General features: G+C 38.5%; 2 protein-coding genes across 8 annotated transcripts in view; both read left to right on the top strand.

Moving 5' to 3' along the window:
• evla (Enah/Vasp-like a) overlaps positions 1 to 25,010 on the top strand; it is a 228,790-nt gene that overhangs the window by 55,623 nt on the left and 148,157 nt on the right. The gene's annotated exons all lie outside the window — the stretch shown is intronic.
• Positions 1 to 25,010, top strand: part of eml1 (EMAP like 1) — a 135,314-nt gene that overhangs the window by 54,359 nt on the left and 55,945 nt on the right. For 4 of the 7 annotated variants that reach the window (XM_057859982.1, XM_057859979.1, XM_057859976.1 and 1 more), the window contains exons 2-3: positions 17,877 to 18,059; positions 19,617 to 19,670. In XM_057859982.1, coding sequence (XP_057715965.1) covers positions 17,877 to 18,059; positions 19,617 to 19,670 — 237 coding nt within the window. Of the gene's footprint in view, positions 1 to 12,357; positions 12,796 to 17,876; positions 18,060 to 19,616; positions 19,671 to 25,010 lie in introns of those variants that run through there. The other 3 variants (XM_057859980.1, XM_057859981.1, XM_057859977.1) reach the window with 2 other exon arrangements.

Below are 25,010 nucleotides of genomic sequence, written 5' to 3'. Positions count from 1 at the left end.
GCGAGGGCAAGGATATTAAAAAAAATGTCATTGTCGTGGCATTACCAAGGACTTGTCTGGTATTTATGCATGGAAAATGTCGAACATTGCTGGAGTTTTTGGGCTGAAGTGAGAATACCTTTACCCTGCTGTTAATCACTAAATTGACTAAGAATGATAAAAGATGCATTCAGTTACAAACACCAAATGAGGTTGGCTTGCCGTACTCATCAGCGTACTTGCCTTCTCTGAGTTTAAAAGTCATGACCTATTAATTTTCTCTCTGCACCTCTCGATGTTCTGGCTAGCAGATCCTTTGTGATACAGACAGATACTATTAACCTCTATGCTCCTGCAGTGCAGCTCTCAAAGGCTGCTTCTGTGCCCTAATTGGTCTCTGACATGAAGAAAGATGGAATCCAATCCAAGTGCATGTCTGGTTGCGTGTCTGTGTTGAACATATGGAGAAGGGGAATTGGAACGGTTCCATTAAGAAAGTCCATTAAAAATACATTAATCAAGAAAACAGGTGCAGAGGGAGGAAGACACGCCCAATTGGGCCCATGTTTTGTGATGAATTTATGAATGAACAGTTGCAGTGTTGCCTTCACTTCACACCGTTAATTTTTTTTACAGACTTTTATTTTATACTGGATGCGGCTATCAAGAAATAAAATGTCGATATCACTGTAAATGAAAGCAATCCTAGAGCGGGTGTTGTTTTTGACATCCCCTCTAATTTTCGTCTTAGTCTTTTGTACGAAAATACTTAGTCAAATTTTAGTCATTTCAAAATGTGTTTGCCTTGTTTTCGTTGACGAAAACGCAGACAAATTTCGTCTAGCTTTAGTCGATGCTTACTCAAAATGTTTTCGTCTGCAAAATTAAAACGTTTTAGTCCAAAAATATATAAATAAATGAAGATTTCTACTTTCTAACAATTTGGAACGAACTTATTGTAGCATCTACAAGGGCAACACCAACTTGGTTATGATAATACCCACTCAGCAGGAAAACAGTACATTATTTTCAATTAGATCCACCTGGATGCTAAGAACTGTATGTAAAAAAAAAAAAAAAATGCCCTAAAGTTTAAGATGACGTTCGCCACTCTAAATGCTCATGCTAAACAAGAACGCAAATGCTAAGCTAATGCTTAGAGTTACATTGAGTGTGTAATGATCACTCAGCAGAGGCCTTTTAAAGGCTAAAGCAACATTGCACACTCTCTCTTGCCAAGATAAGAAAACAAATCTTGCCATGTGTTTCAAAACTAGAAAGCCTTGAGCCTGTAGAGGTGGGTGCGGCACGTAACATGAGTGACACAACCAAACACTGCTACACTGCAGGCTAACTAAACATACAATGAGAAAATGTCATGCATTGTGAACATTTGTCGGAAGCATTTTCGTCTTGGCAGACGAAAGCGGGCCTTCATCACGTTATGTTTTTAGTCTCCCAAGACACATTTTTAGCTCGTTACTGTCTCGCCACCGTCATGAAGAAATTGTTCGTCGACGAAATTTTTTCTTTATTGTCTTGGTTGACGAAAACAACAATGCCTAGAGCAGCATTCGTTCTAGAGCAGACATTCGCCTAAGTAGCCATATTCAATTTGGTCCTATGCAGTGTAGTTTTCATCAACGATGACGATAAGAACGCGCAGCATACACTCTCTTCTCCGTTATCATTAAGACGCACTTGCAGCGAGTACATCACCAGTGTTGCCCGATTCTTTATTTATAAAGTACTGTATTTCCTGTTCTAAATTTTGCCTTTGCTGCTCGTCTTGTGAATGACCGACAGTACTGTCCTGCTCTTCACTTTTCCGATCTGGTTCAAATTGGAAGGGCAGAACCGACGACATGTTGTGGTAGCTAAGAGTGACACGCTGAAAGTTCGGCCCGGTGACGTCACGCACTGCGAAGTAACATGAATGGCGACCTATCACTTAAAATAATTTTACTAATTTTATTAAACGAAAACATTAAGAGGGGTTTTAATATCAAATTATTATAACTCATACTAATATTTATCTTTTAAGAATTACTTGTCTTAAAGATCGAGGTTCACTTTAACATTGCTTTGTTAATTTTTCTTCCAAATCAGCCTTCTCTTGTAATCACATACAGCTCAGATCTGGAGGATCATAACGCAACACGGGGCTACTTAATACTAATAGCTCAAACTGACTATTATTCAGGCACGTTAAAACAAATAAATTTAGAACTCTTGGATAATACACTCAGGTCAAATAAGGTTTTTGGTTGCCAGTTAATCAGGCATGAAAATCTCTCACCTTTCGGCGAAATTCGCCGTTTTGAAGTCAAAAAGGATGACCTACGTGAATCGTGTAGATCCGAGGAGAACAATTTTGGGGGGGGGGGTCGTTTGTAGGCATGTGTCAGTTACCTTCACGGATTACCATGCTATGAAAACGTCGCGGTTACAAAACCACTAAAATTTTCCGTCATACAGTAGTACGTATTCGTTATTTTTCATGTGTCGAAAATGCAGCCAGAATTAGCTTGGCGCGGCAGCGCTTACTCCTTCCCCTGTTTGATGCTGCGTGTGTCAGTGACGCTATTCCAGCAAACCCAAAAACAAGCACTCCAAACGCAAGCCGTAAATTCTTCAATTTATTGATCTCTCAAATCGTGGTAACTGAAATATACCAAATGAATACATTTAAAACGTTGTACACTCGTATTTTTCCACATGTGAGTAGCTTCAACAGTTTAGCTTCATGAAAAAGTTCGCCAAAAACAAAACACACATTTTCCTTTCAAATTCAATACACAAAGTTACTAAAAACTTACAAAGACGAATGATAGGCAAGGCTTAGCTAGGACAGCTACTTCATTGAGGTTAATCACAGCCGCTGAGAGAGAAACAAGTTTGTATGCGGGGAGGGGAAAAAAAAAAAAAAAAAAGAGCGTCAAAGATCGCTAATTGCGACAGATGATCTTGTACTAAGCACAAATTCACATTCGCTGGAGGAGGTAAAGTATCACTCCCAATTGTTTTTAGGTGAATGCATTTGCCAGCATATTGAATTTGGTGAGTAATGGTTTTCGTTTTTCATATTTTGTGGTATGACAAAGTTACTGCCGTTCGTTGCAGCTTGCGTTGAACACTGCCGGAGCGTCCGGTAAAAAAATAGCTCCCGTTAAGGTAGCGTCAAGCTTGTGTATTTAACGGTAATATAAAAGCAGTGTTGTCAATAACGCGGTATCGTAATGCGTAACTAATCTGATTACTTTGTTTCAGTAAAGAACAATCTAACGCGTTCATTTTTCTAAATCAGTAATCTGAGTAAAATTACTTTCCTTGATGCCTGTGCGTTACTATTTTGTTATTGCCCCATAATGTGTGTAGAATGAAGAATACTGTCGTCATGGGAGTGACATCACATGTCACATTTTTTAATCGGGGATGGAACAAAAAGGGTCACGTGTATTACCATGATTCGTGAGCGCTGGGAGTTTGCAGCCAAAACAACATAGCCATGCTACCTCGCCAGGATGCAATGAAATAGGCAGGAGATATACTACAAATGGCTGCATTTGCACACTGGAAACACAGCCATTACTTCACATTTTTGTCCAGTAAAGATAACAAAAATATGTTCGTGCGCTGCGAACTTTGCGCTGGCTCAAAAAGACTGTCGACCGCTATAAGCATCCAATTCAAGCACCACTTGGAATAACAGCACAACAGGTAACACGACAGCCAGGACTTTTTGATACTGCTCGTGCTAAATCCTCGGTTCAAGCTCAGTTGTTGTTGAAGGTTTTGAAAGCTTAGGTTTAAAGAAATTCTAAATATCCATCTTGCCTCCTCAGCTGTAGTTTTGGCTAAGCAATGCAAACGGCTGTCTCTAAGGTTCTATAGTCACATGATCTGTTCGAAAAATAATTTGGACCCATTATGAAATACTTTGAAGGATTCCTGTTCATTTTATTCATTTTTGTTGTTTGTTTTATTGCTCTAAAACTTATATAGACAACATTTTAATGGCCATATTCAATGGTCTTTATTTTAAAGGGGAAGTTCAGAATTTTTTACATTAGGCTTAATCTTTGAGTTAGTCGGGGTTTAATTAGTCGCTGGAGTTGATTTGAACAAATTCTGTGCAGTTTGACAGTTATTTGTTAGTTTCAGGGCTCCGGAGTGGCTAAGCTAGCGCGAGTCAATGGTGGTTGAAATCAACTCCTTCAACTAATTAAACCCCCATTAACTCGAATATTAAGCCTTATGTGAAAAATTAAAATGGTCAAATTCGCCACATGTAGGACGTTTTGCCGACGGCGGACATTTTGGCAGAACGCCGGAACATATTTCCTCCACACCTTTCTCACCTTTTTAACCCCTGACCCATTTTCATGCCTGGTTAATAGTCGACCAGCACAGTATGTTTAAAATCTGCGTAACAAGAATGTGTGCACCCAGCATCACCATCCACTGTATGTTCTTAACCTTCCAGATGGTGGAAGTACTGCTGGCTGATGTTCAATGTGCTGACAGTGTCTGGCACTGGAAGCTTTTTCCCCCCTAACAACAGACTAAGTGGATGGAACAAACACCAGTTCAAGCAAACGGAACAAATGTGTCGTCTCTCGTTCTCGGTTGTTTGTTACTTGAGGACAAAGGCTTGTTTCATCTGGGCAAAAGGTTGCGTTTGACAGAGACATTTGTGTTGGTGCCTGGAGCCACTGCCAAGCTTGACTTATGCCTCAGAGGTCTGAACCTCCTCTTAAATGGGCACACAGCAGTAAGACCAATGTCTTTTGTTTATTTCCACATTGTCACGTTTGTAATTATTGTAAGGTTGAGTTGTGCATATAGTAGCATTTAAATCGAAGGTTGTTCAATACCTTTTAAATCCTAATTTAACTAGCTTGACATCCAGTCCATTGTGACTGTCAAAAATGGGCGCCTAGCGCCATTAATGGCACTGAAAGATTAGTTTTCACAGCCAGTCCTCCTAGTTTTAAAACAACCTGCACGTCTATCTCTGTCAATAGCAGGCATTTTTTTTTTTTTAACTTTGGAGCAGTGTTTCTTAACCATGCTAAAAGTACCAACTTTCGCATTAGAAAATAACGCAATTTTTTTTCAAATTCAAAACTCACAAAGCTACGCTAGCAAAGCAATATCTCAACAAAATCCTGTTCAAATTCACATTTCTAGTTTTTAAACAAGTCAACATTTGACTCCACGTCAACCGACTTTGTCATAATGCGAGTCAACCTTCCACTGAGCAAACCAGTTGCAGCGCTACAAATGTAGATGACAATCAAAATCCATGTTCTGTGCTAATTATTCCTTCAGTTAGTGTTCCAGTTGTTTTATTAATTGCTAGTTCTGATATTTGGTAACACTTTATATGACAGTTGCATCATAAGACAAAATGAACCACCATGAAGTCATAGACTTCATAATGTATTGCCCCATTCACTGCGTCACGCCTTCTCGGAGGGGGCCGTCCAACACTCCGCTTCATTTATTAGCAGTCGGTCACATGCAGTGATCTAACACCAGATTTAGGTCGGAAAAGTACGAAAGCTGTACTGTATACAAACAGAAGGCTTGTCTCAGGATTGATTTGTTCGAGGAGTCAAAGTAACAATTATATTTTTCATACCATCCATGCATTTTGAAACGTGAAAAAAATCAATGGGAGAAATTTGCCGCTACAACATTGGCATTATACTTCACAAAGAATTTTCTACGGAAAAAGCTCTTTGTTTATATATGGCGGCCGCTAATTTTCTTACTGACTAGCCTCATAGTTTGCAATATTTATGTAAAATAAATGCTACCTTTTTTTTTTTTTTTCCCCTTTCAGCCAAGAATCAAAACTGTTTTTACGTCCATATCTATAAAAAATTCAGGGATTAAGCAATTATTCACAAGAATTTTCATTTTTCATTGTCTGTGTTTCCACTCGGTCAGCATTGATGGAGATAGGCCCATATGAATTGACCCCATGTCCAGTCAATACATTATGAAGTCTATAATGAAGCATTAAACTATTTGGCTGCAAAACTTCATTGCTTCAAGAAACTTCATTTGGCCATCAATGCTCCCTTTCTCCCTTCATTTTTCTTTGTCTGTGTTTCCACTCGGTCAGCATTGACGGAGATAGGCCCCCTATGAATTGGCCCTGCGCCCCGTGTCCCGTCAATACATTATGAAGTCTATAATGAAGCATTGAACTATTTGGCTGCAAAGCTTCATTGCTTCAAGAAGCTTCATTTGGCCATCACTGCTCCCTTGGGGTAGACGGTCAACCTCTGCCGACACCTGCTGTCAACACTGTTGTCGTCCAACGTGCCTCCGAGCATGCATTGCAGCACTACAGAAGTAAATAACAAACAAAATTAATGTTCTGTGCTAATTATTTCTTCAGTTACTGTTCCAGTTGTTTCATTAATTGCTAGTTATGGTATTTGGTAACACTTGATTTGACGGTGGCGCCATAAGACCATCATAATTATGAAATGACACTGCTATGAGCATTAATGAAAGCTTATGACAGATGTCACTTAGTGTCATCTGGCAAATTATCTCACTTTTGAATCGATGTAAAAGAGCTGAGCTGGACACATAAATAGCGTTAGTGACGTAATTTGCCGGATGACACCTAATGGCATCTTTCATAAGTAGGGGTGTCAAACAATCAAAATTTTTAATCGAGTTAATTACAGCTTTAAAATTAATTAATCGTAATTAATCGCAATTCTAACCATCTATAAAATATGCCATATCTTTCCGTAAATTATTGTTGGAATGGAAAGATAAGACACAAGATGGATATATACATTCAACATAACAATAAATCAACAAGATGGCATTACCATTATTAACATTCTGTTCAAGCGATCCATGGATTGAAAGACTTGTAGTTATTAAGATAAATGTTAATACAAGTTATAGAAATTTTATATTAAAAACCCTCTTAATGTTTTCGTTTTAATAAAATTTGTAAAATTTTCAATCAAAAAATAAACATAAACTAGTAGCCCGCCATTGTTGATGCCAATAATTACTTACACAATGCTCATGGGTGCTGAAGCCTATAAAATCAGTCGCACCCAAGCGCCAGCAGAGGGCGACAAAACTCCGAAAAACACAACAAGTACACATTTCACTGTGCTGTCATTTTAATGTTTGACCGGGGCTTGTGCTTTAATTGCGTCAAATATTTTAATGTGATTAATTTTAAAAATTAATTACCGCCCGTTAACGCGATAATTTTAAATAGCCCGTCATAAGCATTCATTATTAATGCCCATTACAGTGTCATGATTATGACTGTCTTATGGCAGTCTTATGACACCACTGTTAAATTAAGTGTTACCTATTAAACCAAATAAATCAACAAATAAGCAGCACTGGACTATAACCCGCAGGATTCAAAATTAGACAAAAAAGTAACAGTTTGTAGTCTGAAAATTACGGTATTTCTCCTTTTGCGGAGCAAACCACTCAGTCTGTTCTAAACGTTGATCTGCTCCACTCTACAAACCTCCCTGTTCAACTACCTTTTTTGAATTTTTTTAGCTTGATATTAAAACTTAAAGACATAAAAGTGGCTTAATATTACTACGTACTACCTATAAACGGTAAAGGCAGATGGATACACGCCGGTTATCTTTATGTTACACTTCACCCAATTTTGACGAATCTCTTCAAGTGTGTTGTTGTTCATCTCTAGCTAGGTGAGGCACTCGCTGTCAGTTTGCCCTTAGTCTGACTCCAAGAAGGATGCAGCCAGTGGAAGGAAGAGAGACTTTAACAAGCTCATATAGGTCAGTATAGAAGCCACATGGGAGTCATTCTGGCTCTCTTCTCTTTATGACCTCTTCATCCACTTGTCTCCCAAGTCAGATTCTGACATAAAAACAACCTCCAGACACCAAGATCACCATTGGTATTTATTTGCCCACCAAGGTTAACTCTTGCGCATTTCCTTCCTGTGGGCCTCGTCTTGTCTGTAAATAGCTCTTAAGCTGCTGTCCAGCAGGAGTCGTTGGGAAGCCCAGAGATTTAGCTAATACACATCTGTTGGGTGTTCTTCACGATAAAACATTACTTGATGAATGAGCAGGGAGATGTACTGACGAATACACCTCTAACTTGTCATTCTTCAGCGCTTCATAGCAGTGGTCCCTAACATTTTTTACACCACTGACAGGTGTGACATGGGCTATTTTTCCACAGGAAATTACAGTAATCGTCAGCACGACAGCAGGGAAAATGTACCTCGCCATACACTGAATCAACTTTTTTTGTTGTTTTTTAATCAGAGGACTCTCTTAAAACTTGATGGCAAATATCCTTGGTTGCAAGCATAATGAGTTATCTCCAATCATGAAAAGGTTTCTTGGCTTTAGCAATACGGTTCCCCACGAGGTATGATGCTCTCAGTGCATTCACTTTAGTTGCCTCGTTTGCTAGCTTTTAGCCACATATTATGCAGAATAGACTTTGGTTGTAAACTCCTCTTCTGGCTCAGCATGTGGCATTTTCCCCATAAAAAAAGCAGTCCAAATACATCGCCGAACACAGTCAACAGCAGCTAACGTTACTGTTTACATTGACTGATGCTGGGCTGCAAACACCCCAGAAAGGACAGCCAACCACTAGAGGGCGACGTACACACATCTCTACTCAGATTAGTATAGAGGCACAGGCCAGATTGCGGTCGTTAACAAATTATTCATTATTTCTCTGCGGCCCGGGAGCAAATGCGCTAGATATCCAGAATAATCCAGAAATACAACGGCATTGCCAAGCGAAACAAAAATATATAAGTTTTATTCTCTGCAATATCCCCAGAAAAAGCGGAAGAGAAAGTACTGTTAACAGTACAGTACTACTACTATAACATGTTTGGAACTTTTTTTTTTCTTCTTCTCCAGTATCAGCAGATCAGATTCTCAATATCAGGTGACTCGGACTCGGGTGCAAAAAAAAATGCGATCGAGAATCCCTATTCTTGGAGTATTCATTCATTGGAAAAAAAATAGATAAATCTATAATTATACTTGAGATCTGGCATTCACTGTACCAAATAAATATTGTGACTTACCTGATTCAACATGTGATTTCTACATATGTGGACGCCAAGTTACACTATATGGTTAACATTTTTCGTCACGCATGTATAAAATGAAGTCAACCAATAAAATATGACACATATCAATCTATCTTATGATAAAAAGTCCCTAGCATGTGGCAGCATATGACTTTATTTCTTACTAAAAATGGGACTAGAAATGAGCTCTATTGTGATATGCTGTGAGAGCTGTATATCCAAAATGTGAACACATTCTATATGCATATTGCCCTGAACTGTTGTTTCCAAAATCCTTGTTGTGTTGCTGTCTTGTAAAAACAGCAAATGATGTCAGGAATTATTCACCATTTAATTACAATGCAATGTCTGAACTGATGGATAAACTTTGCCTAGTCAGAATTAAGACCTCCTGCTACGAGTTACAGTAAAGGAGGATTTCAGTGCCTTCCTGTGACTAGAAAACAGGAAATAGTGTTTTCAGTTTGTCCAACGCTGTTTTATTCCCCCATGGTCTTATTTTCCTTTTACATTTCGAATGTTGTAGTAAGTCTTGCTATTATATTTGAATTCAAGTGTGACAAAATATCAAAATGGTGATATATCCTGATACTTTGTATCCCAAAAGTTTATCGATGTGCTCCCGCCAAGAATCGATATATTGTTTAAAACACTGTCACTGTTTGAAAAAAAAAGGAAAGAATTCTTCCATTAGAATAGTGTCTCTGTTAAAGCAACACTAGGTAACTTTTCAGACTTTATAAAATATTTTCATAGCATTTGTGATGATATGTTGACTGACAACTATTTGAATGACACCTCTTTTATATCATGAGTGGGATCTATATTGCTTTCATTGGCACTAACTAACTTTGATGAGGGGAGCAGGAACCCTGCCACACAAAAAACCCTACAAATTTGCTGACTGCTTTTACGTTATGTGTGTCACTTCCCCCATAGACTTCATAATGATATTGACGGGACCAATTAATAGGAGGCCTATATCCGTCAAAGCTGACCGAATGAAAACACAAAGAGCTTTTTCCGTTGAAAATTCTTGTGAATAAATGCTTAAATCCGTGAATGCTTTATAGATGTGGATGTAAAACAGTCTCAGTTCTTGGTTAAAAGCACACACACACAAAAAAACGGGCAGTTAGCATTTATTTTACGTAAATATTTCGAATGTGCTGCTAGTCTTTAAGCCACCGTGGCACCGCCTTATCACCACAAAGAGCCTTTTACATTGAATTTTTTTCTGAATAAATGCTTAAATCCCTGAATTCTTAATAGATACAGACGTAAAACATTCTCGATTCTTGGTTAAAAGCAAAAAAAAAAACAACAACAAAAAACGGGCAGCTAGCATTTATTTTACGTAAATATGTCGAATGTGCTGCTAGTATTTAAGCCACTGTAGCGCCTTATCATCAAAGAGCTTTTTCCGTTGAAAATCCTTGGGAATAAATGCTTAAATCCCTGAATTCTTTATAGATATGGATGTAAAACAGTCACCATTCTTGGTTAAAAGCAAAAAAAAAAAAAATGTGCAGTTAGCATTTATTTTATGTAAATATTGCGAATTATAACGCCATTGCCGTAGTGGCTAATTTCTCCCATTGATTTAAAAATGTTTATTTATTTATTTTTTTTAAATGCATGCATTGTATGAAAAATCTAATAATTACCTTGAATCCTCGAACAAATCACTCCTGAGACGATTCTTCCTGTTTGTATCCGGTGCGGCTTTCGTACTTTTTCAACCTAAATCCGGCGTTAGATCGCCGCGTGCGTGTGTTTGAGAATAACTCCTGTTGATGTGGGCAGGCCCCCTGCTTGAGGCGTGACACAGTGTCCCTTTCACGCAAATTCTGCAAAGAAGGCATAGCAACAAAAGAGACAAAAAGTTTAGTCTGAGAAGGGGAAAAAAAGTGAGGTTACAAGGATATACAGGATAAACATTGACACAGCATTCACTCGCTGGTGTGACACCCCCCACTCCGCCCCTGGGGTTGGGGGGTGTTAGCCACACTAATCCACGGTTGCTAACCGTCATATGCTATTGTTTAGCCCTAACTGGATTCATTACCTTACTGCTATTCATCCTTCACACAGCCACTGGAAACATTGTTTTATCCATCTGCAGGTGGCCGGGAGATTGATTTTTGATTGATTGATTATATTACGACCAGGGCCGCCCCAGGCCATTTTGGGGCCCCAAGCAAAATAATGCGAAGGGGCCCATATTTTTGGCCCACCATTTAGTCACAGTGTACTGTGAAACCCATACATGCAATCCAACCCATAAGTCCATATTTTGTATATTAATCAGATTTTGTTGCACTGCATACTTCAAACTTCTCACCCCAAATGATTGTCAGTACTTACAGTAGATAGCGCCAAACCTTTTTCTAAAAGAGGAAAGAAAGAAGTTAAGGAAGAACTTTTTTTTTTAAGCTTGTAATCAAGTATCAAAACTCACAAAAGTCAAATAAAGCAAACTGTAGTAAACAAAATAGAATATGAATTTAAAAATTGCCAGATTGGGGGCCCCCTAGTGGTCAGGGGCCCTAAGCAGCTGCATAGTCTGCGTATTGGCTGGGCCGGCCCTGATTACAACATTGCGGGTGTGCGTTTGACCTCATGGGAAACGCAGTCTTCCTTAAGGCAAAAGACTACCGCTTTCGTCCACCGGCGTCGCCAAAATCGACCAAAACTGAAAAGTTACCAAGTGTTAGCCAAATTAGCTATTCATTATTTAACTACAAAACATAATAGTTACTTCAAGCAGTTGTGTGTAACCACTTGAAATAAGATTCTTGAATTAATACTATGTTTAATTTTTTGAGTGTACCCAGAGGTTCTCACCCCTAATTCAAATATGATGTAACAACACTTACTGTAATAATCAGGTGTCCTAAAATGCCATGAGTATAAACCAAAATACGAAAGTATCTCCTGCGCGTTACCACATCATTTAACCGTAAAGACATTGTAGTCCTTTGTTGTTGCTACTGAGAACGCTGAGAGGGGAAATGGGTTCGAACACATGTCCACAATCCACAATTCAATTATTGATGAGCGTGAGGTCAGTGCATGACTCAGGAAAGTGCTTCTTTGTTTGTTCTGGGATGAGAAGATGGATGTGCCAAGTGCTTTTTCCCACATTTTCCTCCATGAATGTAACTACAGGGGTAAAGAAAAGCATTTTACAATTTGTACTATATCAAATAATGATGCAAGTTGATATATTTGAGCCCTGGTTGTATTTCAAGAAAAGATCAGACTGAGAGAAATGACGTATTCAAGCAGCACTGCAGTGAGCTTGGTTGGGTGCGGTGTATTAATGTAGGTTCATTGGATTGGAAGAGAGACACTGGTGTCTCAGAGTGCAGGCTGATGGATTCTTTTGTTAAATGCAAAGTGACACGTCACTGATGGCGACCCTCTGCAAAAGATATTTATACATCCGGCCCTAACCTTGGGAACACGTGTCCAATTCTTTGCTTTGGATTTTGTTAACGTGATTGTGTGTCATGCTTGATGGTTGACGGCCAGGTGTCAGGGGTTGACGCTCGAGTGACAAGCCATCTTTGTACCATCCAAAAGTGATGCTATTGTGCCTCTTTGCCGGGCACTGAAGGGGGCAGATATCAGTAGGAGCTTTATGCTGGGAAAGTCATATTCTCAAATGAAAATGAAGAAGCATCGCTTCAAAGAGCGCACATCAGGTGAGCACGTTTTTATTTTTAGCAAAGGAAGATGATTCAAAGATAGAGCACATACAGGAGAGAAATTCTTAGTCGGAATTTGTGAATTTGAGTTTATAGATTGTTTAAAGTTAATTGAATGTGATTTCGGATGCTATGTTCAAAGCATTTTATTTTGAAGTGGGTACTTTGTGCAACATAAAAATTTTTGTTTCAACGTAAAAATTTACGATAACCATATTTGCAAGGATGAAGGATGGAGAAAGCTAATTATTTGGGATTAATTTATAATCCACGCTGTCAGGGGCGTAGGTTTGGTCTCAACATTGGTAGGGACGATATAACCTGCATGTACACTTTTTGCTGCATTAATAAGACCAAACAGATTGGGTGAACGGAGGTCAGGGCTACGTTTCTCATGGATATAAGCCTAATTAATTGATAGGATAGATGATCAATGCAAAATAAATCCGTATTGCTTTACACTTTCATGAGTATTGGTTCAGTTGATACACCATTTGATTCAAACCTTTGTTTTCAAAAACTGTTCAAGAAACATTTTAAAAACTTCCAAAATTAATGTCTGGATTTTATTAGTAAATTTAAATTGCAATATTTGAACATTAAGTATATTAACTCATTTGCTCCCAGAAACGTATAAATACATTCTATTTTAAAATGCTTAATTGTCCCAGAAACTTATTTATACGTCTTTTGCGTTTTTATTTTATAAGACACATATACAGTGGGGCCAATAAGGATTTAGTCAACCAGTAATTGTGCAAGTTCTCCCATTTGAAAATATTAGAGAGGCCTGTAATTGTCAACATGGGTAAACCTCAACCATGAGAGACAGAATGTGGAAAAAAAACCTGAAAATCACATTGTTTGATTTTTAAAGAATTTATTTGCAAATCATGGTGGAAAATAAGTATTTGGACAATACCAAAAGTTCATCTCAATACTTTGTTATGTGCCCTTTGTTGGCAATAACGGAGGCCAAACGTTTTCTGTAACTCTTCACTCTTCGCTTGGTGTAAAGAAATCAACTGTGGGAGCAATTATTAGAAAATGGAAGACATACAAGACCACTGATAATCTCGCTCGATCTGGGGCTCCATGCAAGATCTCGCCCCGTGGCGTCAAAATGATAACAAGAACCACCATGATTTGCAAATAAAATTCTTTAAAAATCAAACAATGTGATTTTCTGTTTTTTTTTGTTTTTTGGTTTTTTTTTTCACATTCTGTCTCTCATGGTTGATGTTTACCCATGTTGACAATTACAGGCCTCTCTAATCTTTTCAAGTAGGAGAACTTGCACAATTGGTGGTTGACTAAATACTTATTTGCCACACTGTATATATTAAATTTTTGAATCCCGCGCCATGAAAATGACTTCCGCCTCCAGTCTCGGGTTTAGGAGGAATGCAAATGTGACGTCACCTGGGTCAGCATCTCACAATACAGCATTGCTCTATAGCATGCAGTTGAACTGTGGATTCAGCTGATTATGCGGATTAATTGGTTTATTTTTCGCATCACGCCAGCCAAACGGCTGCAGGCTTCTGTAGCTGCACCAGGGAGAGGGGTGTGAGCCTTTTTGGGTGTCAGAAAGTTCCTGTTCACCCCGAGAGTCCAAAACAAGTGTGCGACAACTGTGGGACCATTGGACTTACGAGGAAGTGAATAAACATCGTGTTTTGTATTATGTCAAATCTGGGATAATTACTTCAGTGTTTTGGATAACTGTCTTGTGGCAGCACCCATCCTCTGTTTAGCTTCAACTGTCTGACAGACGGCCTTGGGTTTTCCTGCAAAACTTTACTGACAAACTTCTGAATTCATTCTTCCATTAGTGGTTGCAAGTTGTCCAGGCCCTGAAGTAGCAAAACAGCCTCAAATCATGATGCTCCCTCCACCATGCTTCACGGTGGGGATGAGGTGTTGATGTTGGTGAGCTGTTCCATTTTTCCTCCACACATGACTTTGTGTGTTATTCCCAAGCAATTCAACTTTGGTTTAATCAGTTCACAAAATATTTTGCCAAAACTTCTGTGGAGTGTCCAAGTGCCTTTTTGCAAACATTAAACGCGCACCAATGTTTTTTTCGACAGCAGTGGCTTCCTCCGTGGAGTCCTCTCATGAACACCATTCTTGGCCATAGTTTTACATATAATTGATGTGTCCACAGAGATATTGGACTGTGCCAGTGTTTTCTGTAAGTCTTTAGCAGACACTCTAGGGTTCTTTTTTTACCTCTCCGAGTATTCTGTGCTGAACTGTGGCGTCATCTTTGGTGGACAGCCACTCCTTGGGAGAGAAACACTGCCAAACTCTCTCCATTTGTAGACAATTTCTCTGACTGTCGATTGATGGACATCCAGACTTAGAGATGGTTTTGTATCCTTTCCCAGCTTCATACAAATCAACAATTCTTGATCGCAGGTCTTCTGACAGCTCATTTGACCTAGCCATGATGCATATCAGACAATGCTTCTTATCAAAACAATTCTTACCAGGTGTGTGTTTTATAGTGGGCAGCATGAAACCAGTCATCAGTGATTGGGCACACACCTGACTTAAATTGTCTGGTAAAAATTGGTTTCAATTGCTCTTTAAGTTTCCTTAGGCAAAGGGTTTACTTACTTATTTTCCCCCTTCTGTCATTGTTTGCATGCTATCATCATTAAATTATGAAAACCTATAAATGTTTGGGTTATTTTAGTTAAATCAAACACTGTTTTTTCACCTGTGTTATTTTGACAAAGGTCAGATCCCATTTGATGGTGATTTCATGCAGTAATGTGAGAAATTCCTAAAGGTTCAGATATTTTTTTCATACCACTGTACCTATTAGCTAACCCTATTGACACCTACTGATATGGAAGAGTATTGCATGATTAATGACCATTGAAGAGCACAGAAACTCGGCAACGACACATTTGCGGATTCATTTTCAACAAGTATTTTTAACATTTTTAGGTGAAAGTGGATGATTTTCCACGGCACACTTGTGTGCCGCACAATGGTTGAAAAGCACTAGCTTAAGCTTTAGACAACAGAAAATGAATTTATTGAGGCATTAATATCTAGGAATTAAATTGTAGGGTTTTTTTCTAATTAAATTTTCTAAATGAGTTGTGCGGAATGTGATTGGCGACCAGTCAGGGGTGTCGGCTAAATCAGCTAAATTAAGCTCCGGCTTACTCGCCACCCTTAAGAGGACTAGGACTTTAAGAAAATACATGGAATAACATCAGAATCAGATCCACATATTATATCCATGTGGCATTTCTTATGTTTTATTTAAGTGCTTGACAACATTATTTACACAAGTCAAAAGCTCCTTTGCATTTCCATCATCTGAGCAGACTGTCTGGTTAAAAGGCAAATCCTCGGAGGGCGCACATGTCGCAGATGTCCGATGCAACCGATGCATTATTCATCTGACTGTTATTCCAAGTCTGCTGGGAAAACATAGCAGTGATTTACATGTATATTTGATCAAAGTCATCGTCTGTGTGCGGTTGTGTGTTCCGAGGTGGCAATTGTGTATAATGTTTGTTTGAGATGTATTTTGAATGTTTATTTTACCCTTGCTGCCTATTTTGGCTCCCCATCTGTTATTGTTTTCATCTTCATGAACCAAATATACAATAAAATATTAAATGTTTGCTATGTTGTCATTTAATGGAAGTAAAATTATGGACACGCAAAACCAAATTTACCAAACTGCATGTTGACTAGGCACAACGCATCTGGTGAATGTCCTATGTCTTATACTGGGGATAACGACTGATCTGGGTCAATATATCGATTGGTTAAGCACAAAAAACATTAATCAACATCGTTATCAGCTTTGTCGTTTTGTTAAAAAGAATGGCTTTCACACAAATGTCTGAAACTTTCAGCAGAAAAATTGCAAAATGAGACATCATTGTTTCGTATTTTTTATTGATTTTGGTCAAATGTAACTGATTGTGTTCAATACAGTATGTGTAAATCATATTAGGTTCATCAAAGGCATTTGAATCAAATCGAATCGGGGCAGATTTTGTGATAGAGGCAAATATTGCATTTTTCTTCGAAAGAATCTCCAGTGTATTACGTCATATCCTCGTGAAATTGGTGATTTACACCCTGAATTTGATTTTTTATTGAGTTCAAGGGAGGAATTTGTGGATATACATAGACTTCATAATGTATTGACGGGACACGGGGCGCTGGGACGATAAATAGGGCGCCTGAATTGTTGGCAAGGCCATCAAAGTTGACCGAGTGGACTCGCAGACAAAGAGCTTTTTCCGTCGAAAATTCTTTTGAATAAATGCTTAAATCCCTGAATTCTTGATTGATATGAACATAAAACAGTCTCAATTCTTGGTTAACAGCAAAAAAGTAAATAAAAAAACGTGCAGTTAGCGTATATTTTACGTAAATATGTTGAAGTACAATGCTAGTCTGTTAGTAAATGTACGTAGCTAGCAGCCGCCAGATGTAAACAGAGCTTTTCCGGTGAAAATTCTTCCGAATAAATGCTTAAATCCCCCAATTCTTTATAGATATGGACGTAAATCAGTCTCGATCATTGGTTGAAAGCAAAAAAAAAAAGCAAAAAAAAAATGTGCAGTTAGCATTTATTTTACATAAATTTGTCAAAGTACAATGCTAGTCTGTAATGTAAGTGAATGTAGCTAGCGACCGCCTGATGTAAACAGAGCTTTTCCGGTGAAAATTCTTGTGAACAAATGCTTAAATCCCTGAATTCTTTATAGGTATGGACTTAAAACAGTCTCGATTCTTGATTAAAAGCGAAAAAAAAAAAAACGTTCTGTTAGCATTTATTTTACGTAAATATTGCGAACTATGATGCCAACGCAGTCGCGGCTAATTTCTCGAATTGGAGAATGATTTCCTGACACATGTATCGGTAAATGTTGTATCTCCATATCGTGAAACCATCGTTATCGTGAGGCTTGTTTCGCACATCGTATCATGAGGTACCCAGAGGTTCCCACAACTAGTAATCACCCCTTCAAACTTTTACTGTCCTGATCTGCTCTGAGTGTCTATGACAGCAGCCCGTCTTGTTTTCTCAGATGACAGCGCATCCGCCTCCAGCAGCATGGAGATCACCGACCGCATCGCGTCCCTGGAGCAGAGGGTCCAAATGCAGGAGGATGAAATCCAGCTGCTCAAATCCGCTCTGGCCGATGTGGTCCGCCGGCTTAACGTGTCTGAGGAGCAGCAGGCTATGAGCTCACGTCGAGGGCCCACCAAAGGTGAACGACCGCGCAGAATTAGGCTAAATTCAGTTAGGGCTGGGCGATTTATAAGCGTTTACTGGCCGAGACATTTTTTTTTTAACAGTTGTTCAAATGTCGTTTTACACTAACAACATGGCTGCACACTTGTTTACCAAAATCCGCAAGTGTTCTCAAATAGGGCTGCAGCTATCGATTATTTTAGTAATCGATGAACTAGTTAGTTCGAATAATCAAATAGGGAACATAGAAATGTAAAATGCCTGAGCTAAGCCTTAAAAGGTAGAAAAAATAAATAAATAAATTTAATAAAAGGATTTAATTACAACAAAAGAACAATTGCCTAACTTACATAGCAAAAGTCCGCTAGCTTAAATGCTATAAAATGCTAACTTTTTTTTTTCAACAATGCTCTTAACTAGGGCTGTCAAAATTATCACGTTAACGGGTGGTAATTAATTTTTTTAATTAATCACGTTAAAATGTTTGACGCAATTAACACACATGCCCCGCTCAGACAGATTTAAATGACAGTACAGTGAAATGCCTACTTGTTAATTGTGTTTTATGGAGTTTTGCCGCCCTCTGCTGGTGCTTGGGTGCGACTGATTTTATAGGCTTCAGCACCCATGAGCATTGTGTAAGTAATTATTGGCATCAACAATGGCAGGCTACTAGTTTATTTTTTTATTGAAAATTTTGCAAATTTTATTACAACGAAAACATTAAGAGGGGTTTTAATACAAAATTTCTATAATTTGTACTAACATTTATCTTTTAAGAACTACAAGCCTTTCTACCCATGGATCGCTTTAACAGAATGTTAATAATGTTAATGCCATCTTGTTGATTTATTGTTATAATAAACAAATACAGTCCTTATGTACCGTATGTTGAATGTATATATCCATCTTGTGTCTTATCTTTCCATTCCAACAATAATTTACAGAAATATATGGCATATTTTATAGATGCTTTGAATTGCGATTAATTGCGATTAATTACGATTAATTAATTTTTAAGCTGTAATTAACTCGATAAAAAATTGTAATCGTTTGACAGCCCTACTCTTAACAAATGGTTCAAAGACATATTCCCACAAAAAAGGGCTAGATATACCAATGAACTGAATTACGAATCCATTAAAAAACCATTAGCTCTAACAAAAACCTAGCTTATGTTGGTCTTAACAGGGAGCAACTGGATTCAGCCATGTGAAATGAGTTATGTCATATTCACTGTCGCTACTAGAGGGCAGTATATCCACCTAAATTAATAAAACTAAATGCAAACACTTTCAAAACAAACCATTACAACGCCACTTTATAATACTGCAATACTCGAAGCAGCAAAATTTCATTCGAATCATTTTTTTTCTAATCGAATTACTCGAGTTAATCGATTAATCGTTGCAGCACTATTGTCAAATTATTACTTTCTTCAATTACTTTAAGGCAAACAAGCAGTCAATGGACATTTTTTTTATAGTGTTATCGCCCGGCCCTGTTTTCGATGTTATCACTGACCTTCCACTGTACTGAGTTTTATCGTATATATTGTGCGTCATGTGCTTAGAGGCTGCTTTGATGAGAAAATCTCCCTCGGTAGACAGCCATGTTGGGAAGTCAGGTAGGCCGATTGTCTGGGGCAACTACACCGGAGGCCTGGTGGCGTTTGCACAAGTGTGCACATTTCTATCACTGCCTGCTAGAACAGTGTCAAGTTGTGTTCACTTTGATTAACACTTTTGCATCACATTGTCTTAGGCACTGGGGCTTGAGTTGTGTCATGCTTTTATGCAGTGAAAAGACATTTACAGTGGGGCCAATAAGTATTTAGTCAACCACTAATTGTGCAAGTTCTCCCACTTGAAAATATTAGAGAGGCCTGTAATAGTCAACATGGGTAAACCTCAACCATGAGAGACAGAATGTGGGGGAAAAAAACACAGAAAGTCACATTTTTTGATTTTTAAATAATTTATTTGCAAATCATGGTGGAAAATAAGTATTTGGACAATACCAAAAGTTCAGCTCAATACTTTGTTATGTACCCTTTGTTGGCAATAATGGCGGCCAAACGTTTTCTGTAACTCTTCACAAGCTTTTCACACACTCTTGCTGGTATTTTGGGCCATTCCCCATGCAGATCTCCTCCAGAGCAGTGATGTTTTGGGGCTGTCGTTGGGCAACAAGGACTTTCAACTCCCTCCTCACCAGAGGTTGCGCTAGACTTTTTCGTTGTCTGTCATTTTGACTGACAGTCATAAAAATCCGGTCATAATCTATTTTTACCCGTCACTTAAATTTTGAAAATGATAATAATGGCATATTCAATAGTATTTAGTTTTCATTCATTTTGAATTAATATTCTGTCCGAACAAGCCTAACAGAGAATCCACACGGTGCCATCACACATCAAGCAGATGATTATGTAACTTTTTCTCCGCAGTGACAAAAACAGCTGACTGTGGCCCCAGTAAGTAGGCTACATATGGAACAATGAAATTAACAGTTCACCTGCTGTGGCCTGAACGCAGTCTCACACCGTCCTCCTGGTGCGCATGGACTTGAATTGCGTGCCCGCTTGTGCATAATCAAATGTCTCAAGTGGAATTGCCGCAGAGGCTATTGTCATGAGGTTTTGGACTTTTGCCTCGGACAGACGACTTCTCATGGCATGAACTCTGTACTCCCTCCTGACCTCCTTGCTGCCGCTTGCTCGCTCAGTAGTTGCCGAGGGCTGATTGCTTGTTTGTCCTTCATCCTTCACTGCATCAGTCCCTCGTTTTTCACCTCTTTTATCAACACCATCGTCTTTTTTGGGCTATTTGAAGAAAATTCGGACACTCAGTTGCCTTGACATTTTTCCGAGTAAGGTCAACGACGTCATTCATCAAGAGAGACAATAGCTAATTAATATGCTCACTCGCCACCCTGTGGTCTGGGGTGTGAATTGCAATCTGTCAAAATGACAGATGGACTTCAGTTTTTTCCGTCACCGTTTTAAAAAACCGGTCAACGACGGAAAATATTCGGTTAACGTGACCCCTGCTCCTCACCCCGTGGCTTCAAAATGATAACAAGAACGGTGAGCAAAAATCCCAGAACCACACGGGGTAACCTAGTGAATGACCTACAGAGAGCCGGGACCACAGTAACAAAGGCTACTATCAGTAACACAATGTGCCGCCAGGGACCCAAATCCTGCACTGCCAGACGTGTCCCCCTGCTGAAGAAAGTACACGTCCAGGCACGTCTGCGGTTCGCTAGAGAGCATTTGGATGATCCAGAAGAGCACTGGGAGAATGTGTTATGGTCAGATGAAACCAAAATAGAACTTCTGGGTAGAAACACAGGTTCTCATGTTTGGAGGAAAAAGAATACTGAATTGCACCACACCCACTGTGAAGCATGTGGGTGGAAACATTAAGCTTTGGGGCTGTTTTTCTGCATAGGGACTAGGACGACTGATCTGTGTAAAGGAAAAAATGAATGGGGCCATGTATAGAGAGATTTTGAGTGAAAATCTCCTTCCATCAGCAAGGGCATTGAAGATGAGACGTGGCTGGGTCTTTCAGCATGACAATGATCCCAAACACACAGCCAGGGCAACAAAAGAGTGGCTTTGTAAGAAGCATTTCAAGGTCCTGGAGTGGCCTAGCAAGTCTCCAGATCTCAACCCCATAAAAAGTCTGTGGAGGGAGTTGAAAGTCCATGTTGCCCAACGACAGCCCCAAAACATCACTGCTCTAGAGGAGATCTGCATGGAGGAATGGGACGAAATACCAGCAACAGTGTGTGAAAAGTTTGTGAAGAGTTACAGAAAACGTTTGGCCTCCGTTATTGCCAACAAAGGGTACATAACAAAGTATTGAGATGAACTTTTGGTATTGACCAAATAATTATTTTCCACCATGATTTGCAAATACATTTTTTAAAAATGAAACAATGTGATTTTCTGTTTTTTTTTTTCCCACATTCTGTCTCTCATGGTTGAGGTTTCCCCATGTTGGCAATTACAGGCCTCTCTAATATTTCCAAATGGGAGAACTTGCACAATTAGTGGTTGACTAAATACTTATTTGCCCCACTGTATATGAGCTAAACATCTGATAATAGAAGGAATTAACCGAGATAAATAAATAAATTGAACAAAACAAGCACACAGCAAAGAGCACTGGAGATATGAAGAGCTAAAACGAGGAAATATGACGTAGCGTTTGACGGTGACTTTTATTATAGTGGAAGACGTGGAAAAAACAGTCTGATTCGTACCTGTAAACCCGAGGCCGTTGGCAATCTTACAAATAGTGACGTATGCCTCTTACAAATTGGTGACTAATCTTACACCGTTTTATATAGCGTGCAATATGAAACAAAAATAAAACTCATTTTTTAAAATAATATGAATGTATTGGTAATTTTGTCACATATAACCTGGTGCAATCAAAGAACAATCAATATTTTCAGCTCCATCATGATTACTAAAATTTATCAGTGACTTTTGTTATAATTAGAGATGTCCCGATCGATCGGGTCCGATCACGTCATTTTCAAAGTATCAGAATCGGCAAAAAAATATCGGCCATGCCTTTTATATATATATATATATTTTTTTTTATTATTAAATCGTTTTCTAATTGTATTTAACGTTACAGACATAATATGTTACACTCATACAGAGACTTTAGTTTAGCCTTATTGTAGGTTTATCATAAATAAATATCCTGAAAACAGTGGCATTTACTTGATTGATAAATGTGACACATGAATGCATTTAAGTCTATTAATATTCGCGCTGTACAACCCTTTCACTCGTTGACACACTCAATCTAATGTGACGCGACTTTGCCTACATAGGGATATAATATTCAGCATTATTTGAGTAGAGCAACCTTTGGCAACTCTATGAAACCAACTCTCAATAAATTTAAACCTTGCAAATTCTCCCTTAAATTAGAATTATCATGAGGAGCAATACGGGGAAGCAAGATAGTTATAATTCATTGTCTTTGCATCATAGCTTATTCCTAAAGCATAGATGGTATATCCATTGTTAGCATGGCTCACAGTCATGGTTTTACTTCCCATCATGGTTCCACTTTCCCATCATGCCTTGGGGCATGCTGCGGTATCTGAACTGAAAGCTCAACAAATACACTAGATGGCAGTATTTAGTCACAATACACAAAGTCCTTAGTCTTTTTATCCGTGGATCCCTCTCACAGAAAGAATGTTAATAATGTAAATGCCATCTTGAGGATTTATTGTCATAATAAACAAATACAGTATTTATGTACTGTATCTTGAATGTATATATTCGTCCGAGTTTTATTCATTTTTTTCTTAATGCATTGCCAAAATGTATATGATCGGGAAAAATTATCGGGAATGATCGGAATTGAATCGGGAGCCAAAAAAAGCAATCAGATCGGGAAAAATCGGGATCGGCAGATACTCAAACTAAAACGATCGGGATCGGATCAAGAGCAAAAAAACATGATCGGAACAACCCTTGTTATAATTGTATGTAGCACTTTTGGCAATTTCTATCATGTCTTGATGGCTGCACTTCAGCTCGCAATTCAGTTTGACTTGAAGGTAGTTCGTTAGTGTGTCCAATTATAAATTAAAAAGGTCAGTTGATAAAATTAACTATTTAAAGTGGCAGCAGAGAGTTGGGGGGCCGCGAAATGTTTACATCTTCCAGGGGTGGGATGTAACAGAAAATAATCGAGAAGCACGGCGTTAGTTGCAGTGAAAATATGCATGATTATGCAAAGCTACATTTTGATGACTGGTGGGCAGAGTATCTGTTTGGATTTAGACTTAGTGGATGACTCAGGGCTTTTTTTCAGCTGCGACACGCAGAGTAGCAGATGGATGCAACGCAGTGATCTGCCAAAAACATAAACACACACTGGCTTTAGTTAATGTACTATAAAATTACAACCCCTTCCTTTTTTTTTTTTAACCAATGCTGCATAATTACAGCACGAAACATGATAACGGTTGGAGTGTGAGCTTCTCTCGTCGATAAAGTACCAGTGCAGAAAAAGCTGCTTCTTGGCTTTTTAAATATCACCTAGACTTTTGGCACGTGTATGTGCATGCGCCTTGTGTGTTTTTGTTCCCACTTACAGATTGTCTGTTGCACCTTATGCTGAATGTATAAACCATTTTTTTTGTGATTACTAAAAAGAGCAGTTTACAGCTCACAGTTGGTTATCATTTTAATAATCTAATTTGTTTTGCAGTTCATCACAGAGCAGTTTCACGTAATTTGACAGAGTGGCACAGAAACAAATTACTGTTATAAAAATACAGCATACCATTACGCTGAATGTAATTGTTGTAATTAGTGGTAGCATGTCCCAATCTTAATGGGGAGATGGTGCATTAGTCATCTCCTGTCTGCGCTGTAATGTTGTTTTGGTTGTTGTCATTCCAGAAATTCGCGCTTGTTTGGATACCCAATGTGGGCACAATTTTATATAACCTCATGTTATAACCTTTTAATTTTCGTCTTAGTCTTTTGGACGATAATATTTACTAGCCTTAGTCATAGTTTAGTCATATCCAAATGTGTTTGACTTGTTGTTCAGGCAAATTGATGCGCTTTAAGATTTTTCTGTTGCAAACAAAATCAATGTTAATAAAGTTATATTTTATTGTAAGTTGATCTATATTTTTCTTTAATGTTAACAATGAAACAATGTGATTAAGAGTTTGCTTATACAGTAAAAAAACTTATAGACAAATGACACTATTTACGGTGGCGGCAAAAAGTTGGGGGGGGGGGGGGGGCAAACATTTGCTTCTTCCCTTTCGGCGTACCAAAAAATAATTGAGGTGCACAAAAGCGAGAAAAAAAAAGTTGGCATTTTGTAGCATTTAAGCTAGCAGACATTTGCTATTTAAGTTAGCCAATTGTTCTTTTTTTTGTATCTAGATCATTATTTATTCA

The sequence above is a fragment of the Corythoichthys intestinalis genome, chromosome 15 (genome assembly GCF_030265065.1).
Source record: "Corythoichthys intestinalis isolate RoL2023-P3 chromosome 15, ASM3026506v1, whole genome shotgun sequence".
Classification (NCBI taxonomy): domain Eukaryota; kingdom Metazoa; phylum Chordata; class Actinopteri; order Syngnathiformes; family Syngnathidae; genus Corythoichthys; species Corythoichthys intestinalis.
Note: the sequence above shows the minus strand (reverse complement) of the source record. Positions and strands in the feature narration are given on the sequence as shown.